Source organism: Panthera onca, chromosome B3 (assembly GCF_046562875.1).
Source record: "Panthera onca isolate mPanOnc1 chromosome B3, mPanOnc1 haplotype 2, whole genome shotgun sequence".
NCBI lineage: Eukaryota > Metazoa > Chordata > Mammalia > Carnivora > Felidae > Panthera > Panthera onca.
The window spans coordinates 80,299,687-80,321,604 of NC_138344.1; the positions used below are offsets into that span (position 1 = coordinate 80,299,687).

Consider the following 21,918-nt stretch of genomic DNA (forward strand, 5'->3'; position numbering starts at 1 on the left):
AGGATAACTGACTAGCATGGTTATTTTTTGTTTTCCTGCTTGAAGAATATTTATCTTTTAAAGGTCATCTTAAAAGTCATCTGATTTGTGAAAGTTTCTTGGATCACTCACCCTCTTTATTCTTACCTTTAGTGCAACAGACAACATCCTGTGTTACCTATCGTTGCCCTTCATGCATGCCTCTCTGTTGAAGGTTCTTGCTCAACACTCCCGCTTCTCAACCTTGGCAAGCCGCAGATCCACTGCTTTCTTTCTTGCAGTGACCTAATGTAGCCTCTTGGCTTTAGATATCATCTATATGTTAATGATCCCCAAGTTTATATCTCAGGCCTGGACCTTTTCCTCTGAATTCCATTTACCCCATTTCAATTAATAGCAACTCCACCCTTGTAGTTAGTTGCACAGGTCAGAAACCTTTAAGGTTTCTTGACTTCTGTTTTTCATATCCCACATCAGATCTGTGAGTAAATGTTACTAGCTCTACTCTGAAAATACATTCACAATTTGACTGTTGGCATTGCTTTCACGCAGGTCCAGAACGCCAAGAATTTCTGCAGTAACCTCTTATTTAGTTGTTTTGCTGTTATATTCCTGTTCCCCTTCATTTTTTTTCCCCACAAAGTAACAAGTGATCTTGTCACATATTTGCGCAGAACTCTCCAACAGCTTTCCATTTCAATCCTGGTAAAAACCAAAATAATAATATAGTGGTCTACAAGGCCTTATGTGATATATTTCCTGCTTAACTTTCTGACCTGACTCCCTATTGCTCTCCCCTTTGCTTGAACACGTTGGAATGCTCCCACTTGAAAGCCTTTTTATTTGTTACCCCTTTCTGGATATTCTTTCAGAGACATCTGCATGGCTCACTCTCTCATCTTTACTCAAATGTTACCCTCTCAGGAGGCCTTTCTTGTCTACTGTATTTAAAATTACACTGCAAGGGGACACCTGGGTGGCTCAGTCAGTTAAGCATCTGACTTCGGCTCAGGTCATGATCTCGCAGTTTGTGAGTTCAAGCCCCACGTCAGGCTCTGTGCTGATAGCTCAGGGCCTGGAGCCTGCTTTGGATTCTGTGTCTCCTCCTTTCTCTGCCCCTCCCATGCTCATGCTCTGTCTCTCAATAATAAATAAACGTTAAAAAAATTTTTTTTAATTACACTGCAGGGGCTCCTGGATGGGTCAGTTGGTTAAGCATCTGACTCTTGATCTTGGCTCAGGTCATGATCTCACGGTTATAAGTTTGAGCCCCACATCAGGCTCTGCGCTGACAGCATGGAGCCTCCTTGGGATTCTCGCTCTGTCCCCCCCCCCCCCTCTCTCTCTCTCTCTCTCACTCTCTCAAAATTAATAAACACTAAAAAAATTTTTTTAATAAAAATAAGTAAAACTAAAATTACACTGCAGCTCTCCCCCCTTCCCTTTGTTTTACTCCATAGCACTTAATATAATCTTATATGCCATATGTTTAACTTAATCTGTTGTGTTTTTACCCCAACTAAAATGAAAGTTCCTTGAGGATAGGTAATTTTTATTCAGTCTGTTGTGTTTAGTGCCATCGGCTGGAGCAGTGCCCAGCATATGGTAAACAATAACTAAACATTTGTTGAATGAATAGTAAATGTGGTTGAATATATAGCAGATGAGTAAAGAAAATATTTCAGGTTAGGGTGAAACTATATTAACCAAGTCTAGAAATGATATGTTTAGGGCCAATAAAGAAAACTAGTTTGCCATTTCATTTAAAAGCAATGATTTAAGCCTATAGGAGAGTTACTCTGATGAAACTAAAAATACATTCTTACATATTCTTTGAACACAGGCCCTGTACTTTATTAACGAATCCACTGTGTCAAAATCTGTTAACAAGTTAGCCAAGGATCACAGTTGAAGAAACTCACCTAGATGGGACTAGGAAGGCAGATGTGGGAATATCTGCTGATACTGGCCTTTTTCAGTAAAGTAAGGCCTAGCTCTAGAGAAACTATACACCTGGGACTCTGATGCAGCCTGGGCTGTGGTTTTTCCTAGTTGTCCCAAGAATGTGAACAGTTCCTAGAAACAAGATTTTCTTTTTGTTGGGCCATGGGTGCCAGGGTGATGATGGCTATATTGCCTGGAAGTGGAAGAACTTGCTAAAAGCTCAGTGGGAGAGTTCATTCTGCAGCACCTTGTATGCCTCCTATGTTACTTCAGTTTTAAGTACCAAAGTGTTTTTTTGCTTGTTTATGTATTTTTTTGTATAATATCATAGTATCTGTAAGCTTAGCATTTAATAGAGGTTTTTCTAGTGTGTGAATCAATATACCAAAAATTAATACACTGGTGATTTGAATATTATATGGTCAATTATATATACTATATATATAATATATAGTATAACGTATTAAGTAGGGAAGAGTATGACCTGTAGATTATTTTGTATTAATAAAGTCTAATCCAAATGCTTTTATTTTTTATTTTTTAATTTTTTTAAATGTTTGTTTATTTTTGTGAGAGAGACAGAGCATGAGCAGGGGAGTAGCAGAGAAAGAGGGAGATACAGAATTCGAAGCAGGTTCCAGGCCCTGAGCCATCAGCACAGAACCCGATGTGGACCTTGAACACAGGAACCATGAGATCATGACCTGAGCCAAAGTTGGAAGCTTAACCAACTGAGCCACCCAGGAACCCCCAAATGCTTTTAAAGATCAACCAAATAGATTTCAGGGTTGCCAGTCTTAAAAATTAAATTACCCAACTAATACCCTTCCTTGAATATTTGGCCTTTCCTTTTTTTTTTTTTTAATTATTATTTTTTTATGTTTATTTATTTTTGAGACAGAGAGAGACAGAGCATGAATGGGGGAGGGTCAGAGAAAGAGGGAGACACAGAATCTGAAGCAGGCTTCAGGCTCTAGGCTCTGAGCTGTTGGCACAGAGCCCGATGCGGGGCTGGAACTCATGAACCGTGAGATCATGACCTGTGCAGAAGTCGACGCTTAACCGACTGAGCCATCCAGGCACCCCAAGGACTTTTCAACTTCACACAGAAGTATAGAGAGATTTTAATTTTCCTTAGAAAATATTTCTGAATCTGCAATACACATGAACAGATGAGCACTAAAAATCTCAAAATTCAATAACACATAGAGCATAACTGCTTTGATTTTAGAAATTGTATATTTTCTTATCATGAGTTATCTACCATATCTTTGGGAAAGTCTCACTTTTTCCATGGAGCATATAATATTGAACAGTATAACTTTTCATTGAATCTGATGAGACAAATTGGTCATAAAATGTATTACAAGATAACTAAAACATAGACCTACTGTATGAAGGTTTTGTATATGAACCCCTTAAATATATCCTATGTAGTTTTTGTTTTTCAAAAGAGTGATGCTGATCTGTGCTTTCAGCCAGACAGTAGTAAATAGACAACAACACCAGTTATCTATTGAGACCACTGCAAATTTGTAGTTGATAAAATTTCTTTTTGCATCTGTATAAAACGTATGAGGAAATGTCTATTGATGTCTTCTGCCCATTTTTAATTGGATTATTTGTTTTTTGGTTGTTAAGTTGTATAAGTTCTTTATATATTTTAGGTGCTACCCCTTTATCATTTGCAACAACGTGGATGGAGCTAGACAGTATAATGCTAAGTGAAATAAATCGGAGAAAGACAAATAACATATGATTTTACTCATGTGGAATTTAAGAAATAAGCAAAGGAGAAAGAAAAAGAATAAACCAAGAACAGACTCCTAACTATAAAGAACAAATTGATGGTTATCAGAGGGGAGGTGGGTGGGGAGATGAGTAAAATAGGTGATGGGGATTAAAGAGTACACATCATGATGAGCACTGAGTAATGTACAGAATTATTGAATTACTCTATCATATATCTACAACTAGTATAACACTGTATGTTAACTATACTGGAATTAAAATATTTTTAAACTAAAAAAGAGTAGTGTGGGGCTTGTCAGGAGGAATGGAAAAGGCTTCTTTCAGAACATTTTCCACATTGTCATCTGGGGACAGAAAATCTCCCCAAACACTTACCCAATTAGCTGTTGATGGAATGGTCTTACACAGTCTGACCTGCTTTTACATATCCATTCATTTGATTTATCAGTTTTACTAGAGTGATTTGTGCATTTTGTTTTGAGGTGGTAAGTAATAGATGAGGGGGGTGGGGAATGAAATCATGAAAAACAATAATTTTTTTTAAATTCTTTTAATGTTTTTTATTTATTTTTGAGAGAGACACAGAGTGTGAGCAGGGAGCAGGCAGAGAGAGAGAGGGAGACACAGAATCTGAAGCAGGCTTCAGGCTCTGAGTTGTCAGCACAGAGCCTGACATGGGGCTCGAACTCACAAATCGTGAGAATGTGACCTGAGCTGAAGTCGGTTGCTTAACTGACTGAGCCACCCAGGCGTTCCACAATGATAATATTTAAAAAAATTTTTTATAATGTTTTTTATTTATTTTTGAGACAGAGACAGAGCATGAGCAGGGGAGGGGCAGAGAGAGAGGGAGACACAGAACCTGAAGCAGGCCCCAGGCTCTGAGCTGTCACACAGAGCCCGACACGGGGCTCGAACTCACGGACTGTGAGATCGTGACCTGAGCTGAAGTTGGATGCTTAACCAACTGAGCCACCCACGCGCCCCCCACAATGATAATATTTAATAAGACTGTTTTCATTTCCAGTGGCTTTGAAGCGTATGCTGAATTTCAATGTGCCTCATGTTAAAAACAGCACTGGAGAACCAGTATGGAAGGTAAGAGACTTTATTTTAATTTTATTTTAACTTTATTTAACTAATATTTTAACTTTAATTTATTTTAATTATTTTTGCTTGGTCTTTATTGGTGGTGATTGGAGGGAATTTCTTGTTAATGCTGAACAGTAGCACATTTTAGTTATGCATGGAGAGTTTATTTTTATTTAACGTGGTTTCTTAATGTGAATCTTTTTAATAAACATTTTATGGTGGGAGACAGGCAAGGATAATAATATGCATCTAGGGAATCCAGCTGATCTCTTGAATGGCCCCTCACTAGTAGGTCTTTCATCTGGTTGATGTTTTGTTCCTTAGCTTTGCAGGTCCAGAATTTGGATCTCGCAGGCTTGTTCAAGGTTAGTCAGACTTGGGTAGAGAGTGATCTGTAAACCAGAATGCCAGTTTTAACCGACTCATGAGACAGTGATTTGTAAACCATAATGCTGGTTAATTTATGATATATAAAACTGTCAGTAAAATTGTTAATTGGACCCGAAAGCAATCTATAATATTTCTCCCTTGAGAAATGATGAAGTACCTTTAAAAATTCCTGTTCTTTAAGCTTGTTCATTTTAAACTTTATACTTTCTTTCTTCAGACAAACTAGAATTCAGCTGCTTAGGTTTACACTTGTTAGTTTATAGTCACTTTATATTTCTTTTTTGCTAATGATTGAGAACAACTCAACCTGGTAACTATTGGGGTGTTTTGAAAACTCTGATGATCCTTATAAGTCCTTTGGTTAACTCTAAAGATGGTTAAGGTCATCTATATGAATTCCTAGGTTAAGCTTCAAAATATCCCCTAATTTTTGCCTTCTTTCATGTTTATTTGTGGGCATCCTGTTATTGCTCCTTGAATAAACAATGCTCGATTATTGTTTCTAAAGCCTTTATTAAGCTTTTGAATTAAATAGCTCGAGAATTTCTTGGGTACAATCTGATTTGTGTCAAATTCTTTCCCTATCCATTACTTATGTATCACAAGATTAATAATACCCAGCCTCTTAGAACTAGAGCAGAAGAGTTTTAGCTTTTATTTTTTAATTTTTTTTATGTTTTTATTTTATTTTTGAGAGAGACAGAGCGTGAGTGGGGAAGGGGCAGAAAGAGAGGGAGACACAGAATCAGAAACAGGCTTGAGGCTCTGAGCCATCGGCACAGAGCCCGATGCAGGGTTCATGGATGGTAAGATCATGACCTGAGCCGAAGCCGGACACTTAACTGACTGAGCTACCCAGGCACCCAAGAGTTTTAGCTTTTCTAAAGGAAATGCTGTCATATAGGAAACACATTTTTTTATGACAGCACGTTTCATCCCTCATTAGCAATTTCTTACTCTGTAAAGAATTACTGATGTAGTTTTAAAGAAACACTAGTTGAAATTTCTCTTTTATTAGCCTTAACTCTAAAACTAATTTTAAGTTAGAAGATTCAGAGTTCTTTCTACCCCTCAAAGATGTCAGTTATAATATTTTAGAATGTGAAGAAATGTATGTGACAGAATAAGGCTAGCATGTACTCTTTAGGGACTTAATTTTTTAAAATTGTTTATTTATGTTTATTCATTTCCTGAGAGAGAGAGTCACACGGGGGAGGAGCAGAGAGAGAGGAAGACACAGAATCTGAAGCCTGCTTCAGAGCTCTGAGCTGTCAGCACAGAGCCCAATTCAGGGCTTGAACCCAAGAACCACAAGATCATGACATGAACCGAAGTCAGATGCTTAACTGGCTGAGTCACCCAGCCAACCCAGTCACTCACTCATTTTTTAAGTGAGCATCTTATTAACCTGAGATGCTTAAATTACCAAATTTTCTTTACAGTCTTAGAACTTGTTACCCATTAGTTTTGAGAGGGACTATTTTTACTTCTCTCTTTTTAGAAAGGATTGATGTAAACTTGGTGGGGGAAGTGTATGTGAGTTTGCTGAATATTAAAGATCCTTTATTATAGCTTAAGATAAGTATTTTGTAGTATGTTGCTAGTATGTTTATCCTAGCAAAAATATTCTATGAGAATAAATTTATGTAATATTAATTTAGCCTAAGTGATCATGCTTTAAAAACTAGATTATGACATACGTGAACGTTTTGGGCAATGACAGAAAATATTAAATTGAGGTAAGTATAAGAATTCAGCATACATGATTTATTAAAATAGAATATACTTCAACATTGTCTTAATATGAGCTCTCTATCAACTGTTTACTGATAGTTTCAAAAACACGTTTTTTTTAAACCAGGTGCTCATTTATGACAGATTTGGCCAAGATATCATCTCTCCACTGCTATCAGTAAAAGAGCTGAGAGACATGGGAATCACTCTGCATCTGTGAGTTTTAACATGTTTCTAATAATGACATTTGTTTTCAGATATATTGCTAAAGGATATCTTTGGCCACCTTGAAATCCAGTTATTAAAGGACATCATTAATACATAAAATGTTAGGTTACAGTACTTGTATAAAACAACATTTAACTATTTACTTTGAAGTTAGAAATAATTCTCAGTCTGAAGTTTCATAATTTCAGAATTTAAATTTTCTCTCTCATGTCTTTTCGTAAAGACTAATTTACCCTCTTATATGAAAGAACAGAACTGGTTGTCTTAAGTTCTCTTCCATCTCTGAAAATTTTTTATTCCTTCAGTTTGAATATGCTTTTTATTTATTTTTTTTAATTTTTTTTTTTTTTTACATTTATTTATTTTTGATAGAGACAGCACAAGTCAGGGAGGGGCAGAGAGAGAGGGAGACACAGAATCTGAAGCAGGCTCCAGGCTCCGAGCTGTCAGCACAGAGCCCAACGTGGGGCCCGAACTCACCAACTGTGAGATCATGACCTGAGCTGAAATTGGACGCTCAACTGACTGAGCCACCCAGGCACCCCTGAATATACTTTTTAAAGAATGTCTAAATTAGTTTATCGTTAATATGAAAAATTTAAGTATCTATGGGATAATGATTGTTAACCACTATAGGAGCTATCTATGTTGTCTTCTTAATTACTGAATGTATTTTATTATATTATTTCTGGTATGTTTGATAAATATAACAAATCTGTCTCCCTCTGTCTCTGCCCCTCCCCTGCTCTCTTTCTCTCTCAAAAATAAACATTAAAGTGTGTGTGTGTGTGTGTGTGTGTGTGTATACACATAGATACATATATATGTGTATATATATATATTTGATTTTACTTATGGTTAAATTTTTTCATTGTTTTTAAAGACTCCTCCAGCTTCCTGTTTTCCCTCTCTTGGAGAACTGAATTTTTCCTCTGCTCACCCTCCCCCAAACATATTTCTATGAAAAATGGGAATAAAATTGCTATTGAATGTGCTTTAGTTCTTATTCAGGAGGAATATTGGTATTAGAAATAAAGGTGATTGTAATAGAAGAGATGAAGACTGACATTAGGATCTTACTAACAAATAACGTTAGCACTGATAAAAGGAGAAGCCTGGGTTAAACGATTAATTGCAGCAAGAGCTTTTAGTGTACTGGTCATTGTCTGTAAAATGATTCATCCTTGGTTTGAGAAGTACTGTTTTAAACGATCTTTTTAGATAAATGACTAAGAAAAAGATGAATTTTATGTTTTTTAGGCTTTTACACTCTGATCGAGATCCTATTCCAGATGTTCCTGCAGTGTACTTTGTAATGCCAACTGAAGAAAATATTGACAGAATGTGCCAGGTAATATGAGTTCTTATATGTAGGGACAGGTTTTTTTATTTTTTATTTATATTGTTAATCAAAAAATTTTTTTTCAGGAATAGAATTTAGTGATTCATCACTTACATTTAATAGCCAGTGCTCGTCCCAACCATTATCCTCCTTAATGCCCCTCTCCCCTTTAGCCCTTGCCCCCATCCGACACCCCTCCAGCAACCCTCCATTTGTTCTCTAGTTTTAAGAGTGTCTTATGGGTTGTCTCCCTTCCTATTTTTATATTATTTTTGCTTCCCTTCCCTTATATTCTCCTGTTTGGTATCTTAAATCCCACGTATGAGTGAAGTCATGTATTTGTCTCTGACTGAACTAATTTCACTTAGCATAATACATTCTAGTTCGATCCATAGAGTTGTAAATGGCAAGATTTCATTCTTTTTGGTTGCCAAGTAACATTTCATTGAATATATATACCACATCTTCTTTATCCATTCAGCAGTTGGTGGACATTTGGGCCCTTTCCAAACTTTGGCTATTGTCAGTAGCCAAACGTTGGGGTACATGTGTCTCTTAGAATCAGCATTGTTATATCTGTATTTAACTCTAGCAATTTTCTTCCTTATCTCTGTAGACATATATAATATCCAAAACAGTTTCATTTCAGAAATACAAGATTTATCCTAGTTCTTTTTCCCTTTACAAATTTGTAACTCCTTTTTCTGACAGTCACAAACATGACCCCCAATATCCTCAACATACTTATTTTCTCAGTCCTCATAATTATTAGTCCTTTATCCTTTAACCAATGTCCCAACCTTTGTTAAACCACTGCCCTGCTTGCTACCTTCTTCACACAGCCTCCAAATCCTCAGTTTTTCACACTTAAACATCTCCAATACCAGATGCATCTTAAAATTGATGGTGTGTTATAGAATTTTATTGGCAGCATTAATTCTTTCTTGGTGTTACATAACATAATGGTGCCTCTTTCAATTGACATTTTCTTAGATTAAAAGAAATGCAGGCATACCTTGTTTTATTAGGTTTCACAGATAATTCACTTTTTTAGAAAGAGAAGGTTTGTCACAACCCTGCATCAAGCAGGTCTGTTGATGCCATTTTTGCAATAACATTAACTCACTTTCTGCCTGTCACGTTTCGGTAATAATCAGACTATTTCAAACTTTTTTATTATTATATTTGCTATAGTGATCTGTGATCAGTGATAATTCGCTGAAAGCTTAAATTTTTTAGCAATGAAGTATTTTTTTTTTTAACGTTTATTTTTGAGACAGAGAGAGACAAAGCATGAACGGGGGAGGGTCAGAGAGAGGGAGACACAGAATCTGAAACAGGCTTCAGGCTCTGAGCAGTCAGCACAGAGCCCGACGCGGGGCTCGAACTCACGGACTGCGAGATCATGACCTGAGCCGAAGTCGGACGCCTAACTGACTGAGCCACCCAGTCGCCCCTGAAGTATTTTTTAATCAAGGTATATACTCTTTTTTTAGACATAAGACTCTTGCACACATAATAGACCACAGTATAGTGTGAACATAATTTTCATAGACACTGGGAAACCAGAAAATTATTTTGACTCATTTTATTACAATGTTCACTTTATTGTGGTGGTCTGGAACTGAACCTGCAATATATCCAAGGTATGCCTGTATGGTTATTTAGATATCTGTTTTTCCTAGAGGTTAAGAAGATAAGTAAATTTGATTTAAGAATTTGCCTGACTTAAATTATGGTACTTTTGGATGATTAAGAAGTAATACTTCTGGAATTGGTCATTGGAATTATGTCTGAACAGTGAAGGAAGTGTGTTGTTTTATTAAATGACCAGAGCAATAGAAGGTATTAGCTGCAAAATATAATAAGCATTTTACTTTACAAGAGAGCCATTTCTGGAGATTTTTAAGAAAAAGGCAAATAAACTATTTCAGAGCAGTTTTGTGTGATACTATAATTAGTAGAATTTTATTGATAATAGAATTATAACTTTAATTATTAATATATAGGTCCATTATATCTGGCAACCAAGTAACTAGTACTTCTACATAACTTTCTTCTCTTGGGTTTTTTTAATTGTCACTTAAATCTGTGTATTATCCTCCAAAATCTTACTCTTACAGTATCTAAATGATTTCTGTCTGTGGTCCTCTTTTATATGTGCGCATAGGAATGAAGTATTCATTGTATTTATAGGATCTGCGAAATCAACTCTATGAATCATATTACTTAAATTTTATTTCTGCTATTTCAAGAAGTAAACTGGAAGATATTGCAAATGCAGCATTAGCTGCTAGTGCAGTAACACAAGTAGCCAAGGTAAGAGATTTTGATTAGCTGATGACATTTTGTTAATGTAAAATTTAGTGTATTTTAAAACCTGTTAATTGACTTAAGTTTCTCATTTACAAAAGACGAGGTCAACCTAAGAAATATTTAGACTCAGTACTTTTTTTGATAATGTAAATTACCTATAATTTGAACTAGGCAGAATACACCAACCTAATGGTACCTGTTATTTGATGAATTTGAAAGATAAAAATAAAATGCTTAATCAGTCTTTTAGTCTAGGATTTGTATCATCTTTTTAGCTCAACTTAGAAATGGTTTGACAGTTGGGTTGTTACAAATTATACTAAAAATATGTTGACATTATTTTATTTATAGTCACGGTATTATCTTCAGGTCTTACTTAGGAGAGAAGATCCAACGAAGTTACATTACATATTATAAGAGGGAAGGAATTTACAACAGGCCAGCAGTTCTACATCATAGTTACCATTTAGATAGGTTCAGCTTAGTTATAAATAAATCTGTCAAATCTTTTCTTGGTTACAGCAGTACTGTGCCTTGTGCTTTTTGACATTGGACAAGACATGAAATTCTAGGGAATCATATAGGGCAAATAAAAGACAAAACAACCATACATTTGCTTCCCATTTTTTCCCACTGAGTTTTCATTCTAAGATTTAGATAGTCTACTACTACTTCTGATTAGTTTTTGAGGCTTATGTTTTAATGTTCTTTCTTTTCAAAGTTTATTATTTTACATAAAATAATAGGAATGGTTTTCAATTTGCTTAACTAAATTCAGTGTACTTCTAAGAATTTTCTTAATTTTTCTCCTGATTTGCCCTTCTAAAGAACTAGTATAACTTTTTTCCCACTTATAAGTGTTCATGGTGGAAAAATTGTTACTATGACTTACTTAGGAAAGTGTGATTAAAGTGAACATAAAAATTAAATTGCAATTTTTTTCTTCAAAACTGATATACATTCCCATCCCAAGCACAGTTTTTGAAAAAATCTTTTTATCTTCATAAATGTTGTTATCTGAAGATAGTACTTTCCTCCTTGATAATTTATTGACCAAAGTCTTGTTTATATTCCTTTTTAATATCAACTCCTCATTCTTACCCAATGAGGCAATCTGCCACATGGTATAATTTTTGGTTATTAAATATAATGGTAATTTTTTCCATTATTTTCCATTGGTTGATTAAGTCAAGCTAAATGTGCTTTCAGTATTGCAAAATTGGGGTTCCTGGCTGGCTCAGTCAGGGTAGCATGCAACCCTTGGTCTCACAGTTAGTGAGTTTGAGGCCCACATTTGGCTCTCTCCTGTCAGCTGGAGCCTGCTTTGAATCCTCTGTCCCCACCCCGCTCATTCTTTCTCTTTCAAAATAAATAAAATTTTCAAAAATACTGTAAAATTGATATATAAACCTTTTCTTTTATTTCCAGGTTTTTGATCAGTATCTCAATTTTATTACTTTGGAAGATGATATGTTTGTATTATGTAATCAAAATAAGGAGCTTGTTTCATATCGTGGTATGTAAAAACAGGAATATTGTAATTCGTTAAAATGAGTGATGTACTGTAAAAAAAAATAGCACATTTAGTACTCTCAAAAACCAGCTTTGTTTACAGTAGTACAACTGTAAAAGATTTTTTAAAGCACACAAAGAAAACAAGTCTTAGACTGAATTTTGTCACATATAACAACATGTACTAGACGTGTTTTGCAAGCCCAATGAAGCACCAAACCTCTGACTTTTTAGGTACCTACCCCACAGCAGCTTACATGAATGGTTTATTCATGACAAGTAAGACAGTATTTTAGTAGTAGGATTCAATGAGTCTTCTACTGCTTTGACTCTTGGACAAGAACAAGTTACTCTGCTTCTCTGTGCTTTAGTTTTCCTCATCTGTAAAGTGGGAATAATAATACTATCTACCTCACAGAGTTTTTGTGGGAATTAAATGGATTAGTGTGTGTAAAATGCCTAGAAAAGTTTCTGGCACATAATAAGTATTCACAAAAGGTTGGCTAAGGCGTCAACAGCTACTATAGCACTATTAAGGAATGAAGTATAGGTGCCATTTTCAAATACAGGTTGTTAGACTCCCTTGATTTTTATACCTTGTTTATTCACCAGTAGATTGAATATTTGTATTTGATCAAATGCTATCTAACCATCTCTGGAGTTTGCATTCCCACTTTTGGTAAACAGACCATTCCTGGATGTAGATTAAAACTAACAGGCCACACATGCATAGAAACACACAACCACACAACACCCATACCACATTTTATTGTCTGTGTTGCTTTTTCTGTGTGTGGAACACTTAACATGAGTTCTACTTCTTTAACCTTTTTAAGTATACAATACAGTATTGTTTACTATAGATAGTGTTGTATAGCAGATCTCTAAAACTTACTCATCTTGCCTACCTAAAACTTATATTTCCATTGATTATTTACATGGAATATTTTAAAGGAAACTCAGACTATAGGAGATAATGATTAGCCAGTTTATTGAAATAACCAATAATTTTGCTCCTTTAGGATTGAGATGTTTGTGGCTAAAATTTCAGCGGTTCTTAAGTGGAGAGTATGTCCATCTAACAGGACATTTGGAAACATATAAGGGTGTTTTTGATTGTCACATTTAGCTGGACTCTACTAGCGTTCATTGAGCAGGGACTAAGGATGCTAGATGTTCTGCAGTGTGTAAATGATGCTCATAACTGAAAACTATCTGCTCAAAATGTCAGTGGTACCCTATTATGAAATACTGGACCAGATGTTAAGTTCCCTGAGAGAAGAGAACATCAATTTTTTATTTTTACTGAGCTCTGTAGCATGCTTTCTTGGTGAAATTAAACAACATCCCTGAAAGGTATAAGTGTTTGGTGAATTACCCACGTCATAGATTTTTGACAGTAGTTGTTACTTATATAAATCTATTTACAATTAACTGAGTTGTAAATTAATTAGCTGTTTAAGAGGCACCAGGGTGGCTCAGTTGGTTAAGTGACCGACTTCATCTCAGGTCATGATCTCACGGTTGGTGAATTTGAGCCCTGCGTCGGGCTCTGTGCTGACAGCTCAGAGCCTGGAGCCTGCTTCAGATTCTGTGTCTCCCCTGTCTCTACCCCTCCCCTGCTCACACTCTGTGTCTCTCTGTCTTTCATGTTGAAAGCCCAGTTTTCTTTCAGCTAACTTTAAACTAAACTTACCAATTGTTAGATTATTTGTAAATCTGGTTATATAAAAACAAAGCACCTTGTGCTTACTTCAGCAACACATAGACTAACATTAGAACCATACAGAGATTGATGTGGCCCCTGTGCAAGGATAATATGCACATTCATGAAGTGTTCCATTAAAACAAAGCAAAACAAACAAAAAAACTAACCAAGCACCTTAACTTTTTTGATCAGTTAACTCAGATTAAACAGACTAGATTCTAATCAGTCCCAATGAACAAGCTTAGTCCGCATACTTGGTTTGCTGAATTCCCTTAAACAGTTTAAATTGCATTTATAAATTTAGTATTTTCTTTAAATACTTTAAAAATGAGACCAGGCAAATTTATAAATCTAATATTTAAAGAATTTGTAAAAATAATTAAATTTATAGTGAGCCTAAATTCATTACACCTTCACATACTTATAAATGTAATTAATTTTTTTTATATCTTAAAGAATCATAAGTCTGAAATTATTAAGAATTAACTTAAGAATTAAATTTAAAGTACAAGTTTAATTTTAAAGCATAATTACATGGTTAATTGTCTAGATTCTCCATAGTATATTTATAATATTAATAGATAGTTCTATAAGCACTTTACAGTACAGGTTCATTTACTTCTCAGAGTAACTTTGTGAAGTAGGTATTATTCCCATTTTCTGAATGAAGTAACCAAGGCACTGATATTCAGTAACTTGATAAGAAAATGGCAGAACCAGGTTACTAAACCGAGGCACTCAATCCAGAGACAGTGCTCTTAACCATTTGGTAATTATGTGCCAAATCCTCTCAGACATTGCAAGTGCTTTAAGTGATCATGTTAAACAGATTATCCCAAACATAAATATGTTGATATCATGGCTTTTATTAATATCATCTACTTTTCATGAATTGGGAATTTATCCAATAAAGGAAGCAGATTTATCTTCTCAAAGTCAGCTACTATCTCAAACCAGGTTGTTACCATGAATGAGTTGAGGTCATTGATGGGCATTTTTTTTTGACTCTTCGAGTCAGTTCTCATTTAGAGGTGTGAGACCAGGTCATAGGACCTAAGGGCTGAAGGCTTCCATTTGGATTTTACCTGTACCAGTGATTGACAGAATGAGTTGAGTATTTCTCCGGATTGGTGTAGCTTGAATTTACATAATTTACATTGTATCTTTTGTCCATTTCTGTCATATGATTGAATGAATGAATGGCAGTCTGCAACATTAGCACATTCCCTCATCCAGATTCTGTATTGCCTGGTTGAATTCTTTATTATTTTTATGTTCTCTGCATGGTTCATATTTTCTTTAAATATTTCAGTATATCCAGTTGGATTCTGCTTTCCTCTCATGATAATCATAAGTTGTATTGAGTTTTATATTTGTTTTCACATTTGGGATGTTGGGAAATTAAAAATATTTTATAGATAATATTTTTAGTCCAGTCTCTCTCTTAAAAATATTTACTGAGCATCTACTTGTCAGATAATGGGCGAAGGTATTGTGTGAGATGGAAGATGAATAAGGTAAGGTCTTTGTCTAGCATAGTCTTCACAGCAGTGTGGTTTTTTTTGTTTTGTTTTTTTAATGTAGCCCTAAGAATCTTCTGAGGTGCTTGTCAAAATTGGAGATTTTGGGTGCTTGGGTGGCTCAGTTGGTTAAGCATCTGACTTCAGCTCAGGTCATGATCTCACAGGGTTCATGAGTTTGATTCCATGTCAGGCTCTCTGCTCTCAGCACAGAGCCTGCTTCAGATCCTCTGTCCCCCTCTCTCTCTGTGCCTCCCTGTCCCTCCCACTGTCCCCACCCCCATCTCTCTCTCTCTCAAAAATAAGTAAACATTAAAAAAAAATGGCAGATTTCTTAGAATTATCAGAATCTATTGAATTGAATCCCTGAGGAAAAGGGCTGAGAAACTTGAATTTTTAATAGCTTCCAGAGAAACTTTCTCTTCTTTCATATTTCTAGAGTGATTCTTAAACCCACTGAAGTTAAGAAACCACTTAGGTACAGTGTAATGTGTCAGAAAAGAAATTCATGTAACTTAATATAATACAAAGAAAATTATACACTGGTCTTGCAATAATTGATTTGCATTGTCCTTTTCTGGCAGTAGTTGGGTAATGAGATCAATAGTTTCTGGAAGCCATCTAATGTTTGTGAATAAAATTATGGAATATGATTTTTTTTATTTTCTGGCAAAAATTTTGTATACTTTATGTGGTAGATTTTTTTCTTAATACTACTCTGATATTGAGGTATTGTGTTTTTTTTGAGATAGTATAATTTTTAATGGATACTCATTCACTTAAAAGTTTAACACATAAAAAGTTTTACTTGTTTAAGTATTACCAATGTTATCAAGGCATAAATTTTGGTACTTTTTTCCCCATTTGTTACTTTAGCCATTAATAGGCCAGATATCACAGACACAGAAATGGAAACTGTTATGGACACTATTGTTGACAGCCTCTTCTGCTTTTTTGTTACACTGGGTAAGTTTTCAAATCTTTCTGGTTATTTCTTCAAAATAAATTACTTGACAACTCATTTTCATCTGTTACAAGATCCTCTTGTCTGGATCTCTGTAGGCTCTCTCTCCAGAATTGGGATAAAACATACATACTGTACTATACAGAACCATAATTTTTCTAATAATTTGATGTACTCAATTCCTCTTGAGTTAGCATTTCATAGCTCTATTGGGTTGTTTCCTTAGATGTCTTTGGTAATTATAATTTTCTACATTTGAATGGTTTGATGGTGACTTAAACTATGTGCCTGCTAATTTTCTTTTAATATTCCATTAGGAAAAATTTCAGATATACTTTTAAGTAGAAAGATAAGTGTAACTATTAAGGTACACTCAGAAGGTTCCAGAAAACACTAAATTTACATATAATATTAATCTATACTCTCAGAATTTTAAACATTTCTTTGGTATGTCTAAATTTACTTAACAGCTATTTTGCATTCAGTACCTAATGTGTCATTTTATGCTTTAATATTACTAATAGATGTGTTTAGAAACCTTCAAATTGTGGGGCACCTGGCTCAGTCGGTTGAATGACCAACTCGGTTTCAGCTCAGGTCATGATCCCAGGGTTGTGGGATCCAGCCCCATGTTGGGCTCCATGCTGAGTGTGGAGCCTGCTTAAGATTCATTTCCTCTCTCTCTCTCTCTCTCTCTCTCTCTCTCTCTCTCTCTTCCCCCCCCCTTCGCCTCCTTCCTTCCTCCTCTCCTCCTTCCTTCCTCCTCTCCCTCCCCCCCTGCTCCTCTCCCCTGCTCGAATTCTCTCCCTCTAAAAATAAAGTTTTTTTTAAAAATAAATAAGTATCTAAAAAAAGAAACCTTCTAATTGCAATTTTAATTTTGTAGATGCTGAAAACCTTAACAGTTAAAATGATCACACTGGAAAGTTTCTCCATTTCACAAATGAGAAAATTAAGCAAAAAACAGATACTGTGAATAGTTAAAGATATAGACAAGTTTGAGGAGAATTTGCATGCAAATTTTGGGGTCCCTCCTTTTAGGGATTTTCTCCTATAATTTCCAGCCCTGAACTCCAGTCTTTGATTCCTTAGCTCATTAAGTCTTCTGTTTTCTGCCGAGCTCTTTCTCTTCTGTGCCTTGCAAACTGGAAAGTAACTTCAGAAGGAAAGCTGGTTAACAGCGTATCTCATTTTTCAAATCTAGCTGTTCTTTCAAGAGTTTTACATTCCTCCACTTTCTGCCTGCTTTTGAGTACCTTCAGTACCTTCAAGTGGAGTTGTTACTGTTGTAAACAAAGCACATGTATATATAACTTTCAGTCATTAAACAGACATAATTAACCTTCCTATTTGCCATCCTACACATTGTCCATAATTGTGCTGAATGCTAAGGTTTTCGTGGATGTAAGATTGTTTTACCTTGATGATCGTTGTATTTTCATGATAAAGGTAGATTGAAAAAGAGCAGTATAAAGACCACTGAGGTATTAGAGCTACCTTTATTATATACAGTGTTAGAAAGTGATTTTTGCAAAAGAGAAATTGAAATTCCTGCCAGTCTGATATAGGAGGATGTCAATAAGAAGCTGTTAAATGAAAAAAAGCAAATTTAAGAACAGGATGTATAATACCTATTTTTGTTTTTTGTACTCTTCATAAATGCACTTAATAAGACTATATGGGGCACCTGGGTGACTTAGTCGGTTAAGCGTCCGACTTCAGCTCAGGTCACGATCTCGCTGTCCATGAGTTCGAGCCCCGCGTCGGGCTCTGGGCTGATGGCTTAGAGCCTGGAGCCTGCTTCGATTCTGTGTCTCCCTCTCTCTCTGCCCCTTCCCCGTTCATGCTCTGTCTCTCTCTGTCTCAAAAATAAATAAACGTTAAAAAAAAAAAAATTAAAAATAAAAGACTATATGTAGAAAATAACCTGAAGACATCCATGTCTAATTCTTAGTGGGGATTCTTTATGGTGCTGGAGTGAAGAGGGTTAACTTTATATATTTCTAATATTATTTGAATTTTTTATAACAGGCATATATAATTTGCCCTTAGAAGAAAAGAGCTTTAAAAATTTTGCTAATATTCTACATTTTTACTTTTCCAGTTGACTGAACGTGCTTTGTATAGAATCTAAAATGCAGCAATTTCAGCATATAAAGATTACGGTGTTCTCAGTTTTCTGAGATTTTCAGTGCAATTGGATTATTTTTTTATTTTTTTTATAACTTTAGGATTTCAACCTTTGATAAAACTTGGAGTAATAAAGAGAGAAGTTAAGAGGTCTAATAGAGTTGATTCAATAATGAACTGAGGCCTTTGAGGAGCTTTTCACGTTACGTGAAGAATATGTTATCTTTAATTTTTTTTTTTTAGACTGTAATACTTCATTGTTAAATTGTAAAATAAAGAATAATAATAACAAACCACTAAATTAACTAAGCTCTTTTCACTATTTTCCTTTAAGTCAAATTAAAGTGAATCCTGTGAACAAACTCTTTGAACCTGTCTGTAGGAAGTCATATATTGATTTAGTTAATTCATTGAAAAAAATCTCTGATTGCACCGATTGGCCAATGCTATATAAAAAAAATAGTCTTTTTTTTTGACTCCCTGATGTTTCTTTTTTTTTAAACCTTGCTTTTACTCTTGAGATAATAAATCTTCTTATGTTTGTAGCCTGAAATTGTATATACTTCTATTTTTGATGCTTACGTGTTTTATAAGTATCCATTTTAATTATTAAGAGCTGAAATCATTGCTAACTGTTGTTACAATAGGTGCTGTTCCTATAATCAGATGTTCAAGAGGAACAGCAGCGGAAATGGTAGCAGTGGTGAGTTCATGCAGATATCCATTGGCAATAAATAATAATGTATCAGTTGTTTTCCATAAGTACCTCAAGTGTTTTTGTTAATATTATATGATTACTATGGGTTATATACTAAATGCCAAAAGCAAGTATTTTTATTTTTTAACATTGGAATTCCACAAAAAATGAAAAGTAATCATTGTGTACTTGACATGGATAAAAATGATTTTCTCTGATGTGCTGTTCCAGCTTTTTCTTGTTTACTAAAACGTATATTCGTCTTTCCACTTTGTGTCTACAAGTAGTATTTTACACAAATTTGATCCCCCAAATCATTTTATATTTAACTTCATTTAGCAAATGTATATTGACATAACCATTTTTAAAATGAAGTTCATTTTGCTATTTTACTATATTGTAGTAAATTGAGCATTCAAAAATTTGCTTTAAAAATTAAAAAATAAGATTTAGAGAAGTTACAAAACGAATGAAAAGGAAACAAGGTAAGTGGTATTGAAAGATGGAAGATACACTAACCTTTTTTAGTTTTCTTAGCCAAAGTGAATCATTGATTGATGGAGGGCTGCTTTCTTTCACATATCCCGTCTCTATTCTGGAACCTCTTGTGGCATCACTCTGTGGACACATTCCTTATACAAAGAGTCATGACTGGGGAAAGACGGTGGCTCATTGCAAATTGTTGCTGTACCTAAAGTAAAAATAGTGAATGAATAGTGATTGGAAGTCAAATCAGGCCTGAGTCACAGTAGAAAAGGCATTGTTCTTTTTAAGTTCAAGTTATGATAATATTGAATAAAGAAGCTAAAATATTTAGATTTTAGAATTGCTGTTTTGTAAAGAAATTCCAAGTTTCTTAATTATGAAACTAAGAACATATTATGATTTTCCTGAACAAAATTCTGTGAAATTGTTTTTTAAAAGTTATTATCAAATTTGATTTTTCAGAAACTAGATAAGAAACTTCGAGAAAATCTCAGAGATGCAAGAAACAGTCTTTTTACAGGTGACACACTTGGAGCTGGCCAATTCAGGTATTATGTTAGTTAATATAGGACTTGAAAAGAAATTTATAGATTTATAGCATTTTTTGGGTTGTTTTCTTATGTTATAAAATACCCTTATACTTGTAATTGAAATTTGTTTCTTTTTAATGAGGTAATCACTGTCACGGTTTTGACTCAGATTGTTCTTGTAATACAAGTGGAATATTTTATTCAGTTTATGTTCTATTGTTAGCATTTTGTCTTTTGCATTTTTGTCATCTGTAGGGGAAATTTTTCTGTTTATATGGCTTTGAAGGTCAGAAGCCATTTTATACCGATTATCATTAAGCCTGTTGGTAATAACATTAAAAATAAGTGAAAAACTTGTGATGCTTTTGTATGTTTTGAGCTATCAACTGGTTTCTGTTTTTACCTTGAAATATTTGTTTATTAAAATCAATGGGCAATATTGGTGTAAAGAAGTAGATAAACCCACACAGATGGCTGAGAATTATTTCAAGGGGAATAGACAATATTTTGGAAAATTAATTCCTACCCCCACTTTTAGGTGAATTAATAAATAAAGCCTGTGAAAATAAACTGATACTTAGAGAGTATAATACCTTCTAGGAATGATAATTCTATGGTAAATTTCCATAGACTTCAAGTTAATTTGGATGGATCCTACGGTCTTATGTACTATTTCTATAATTTGCAGTTTATACTAGCATTGTGTTTCAATTGTTTGTTCAGCTGTCTTGGCTCCTACGTTATTTTAAAATCTTCTGTGATTTCATTGTTGGGTTTAAATATTCTTCAAAATGTTTCTCATTAAAGAGAGCAGAAATGTGAAATTCTCAGCTAATTTTTTTTTTCAACAGAAGGAACTACTATAGCATATTTTACTTAACAGTTCCCTTCTTACAGTGCTCTCATAAAAGCCTTAGAAACCAATATAAAGGCACTTTTTTATTTGGATAATTGCTAAAAACTTATTTATAATAATATTAATAATAAATAATTTATAACATAGTGGTCATTTTTAATTTGTTGGATGCATTTCTAAATTATTTTAATTAGGAGTCAGTAGCCTTACTGACTGTTGTTAAATACATTTGAATCCAGTTGTAGGTTAATGATTCTCCATAAGAATTTGGCAATGTCTGGAGACCTGTTTGGCTTTGACACCTGGGTAAATGCTACTGGAATCTAGTGGGCTACATTATAGGATGCCGCTGAACATCCTACAGTGCACAGAATAAGCCCCAAATCTCACTAGTGCTGAATTAAGAAACTGCCACAGGCAGTCCTTCCTTGCCTTTCACCTAGCTCTGGAGTAATAAATGATAGTAGGTGGTAACTTTGCCACTCCTACTTATTTATTGCAGAGTTTTATGATCAGTGCAGTACATTTATAATCAGTACAGTGTAATGAGTTACTCAAATGGTCAAAGGTCTCTAGCAGAAAAAAACGTGCATAATTAATATAATCAGATAACAGTATCTTGTAAAATTGATGTATACTCTTGATACAGTAGTGCCAAATTGGCAACCAGATGACTTTGTGCCTCACTTTGCTTTAAGTCTGCTTCACATCAATAATATATGAAGTATCTGGTAGGTG

The 21,918-nt window shown here is 34.6% G+C and overlaps 1 protein-coding gene across 1 annotated transcript in view; it reads left to right on the forward strand.

Annotated features, from left to right (window-relative positions):
• Positions 1-21,918, forward strand: part of SCFD1 (sec1 family domain containing 1) — a 114,226-nt gene that overhangs the window by 1,922 nt on the left and 90,386 nt on the right. Inside the window, exons 2-9 of the mRNA XM_060619425.3 lie at positions 4,703-4,773; positions 7,019-7,107; positions 8,380-8,470; positions 10,658-10,780; positions 12,206-12,293; positions 16,394-16,483; positions 19,259-19,314; positions 20,257-20,342. Coding sequence (XP_060475408.3) covers positions 4,703-4,773; positions 7,019-7,107; positions 8,380-8,470; positions 10,658-10,780; positions 12,206-12,293; positions 16,394-16,483; positions 19,259-19,314; positions 20,257-20,342 — 694 coding nt within the window. The remainder of the gene's footprint in view (positions 1-4,702; positions 4,774-7,018; positions 7,108-8,379; positions 8,471-10,657; positions 10,781-12,205; positions 12,294-16,393; positions 16,484-19,258; positions 19,315-20,256; positions 20,343-21,918) is intronic.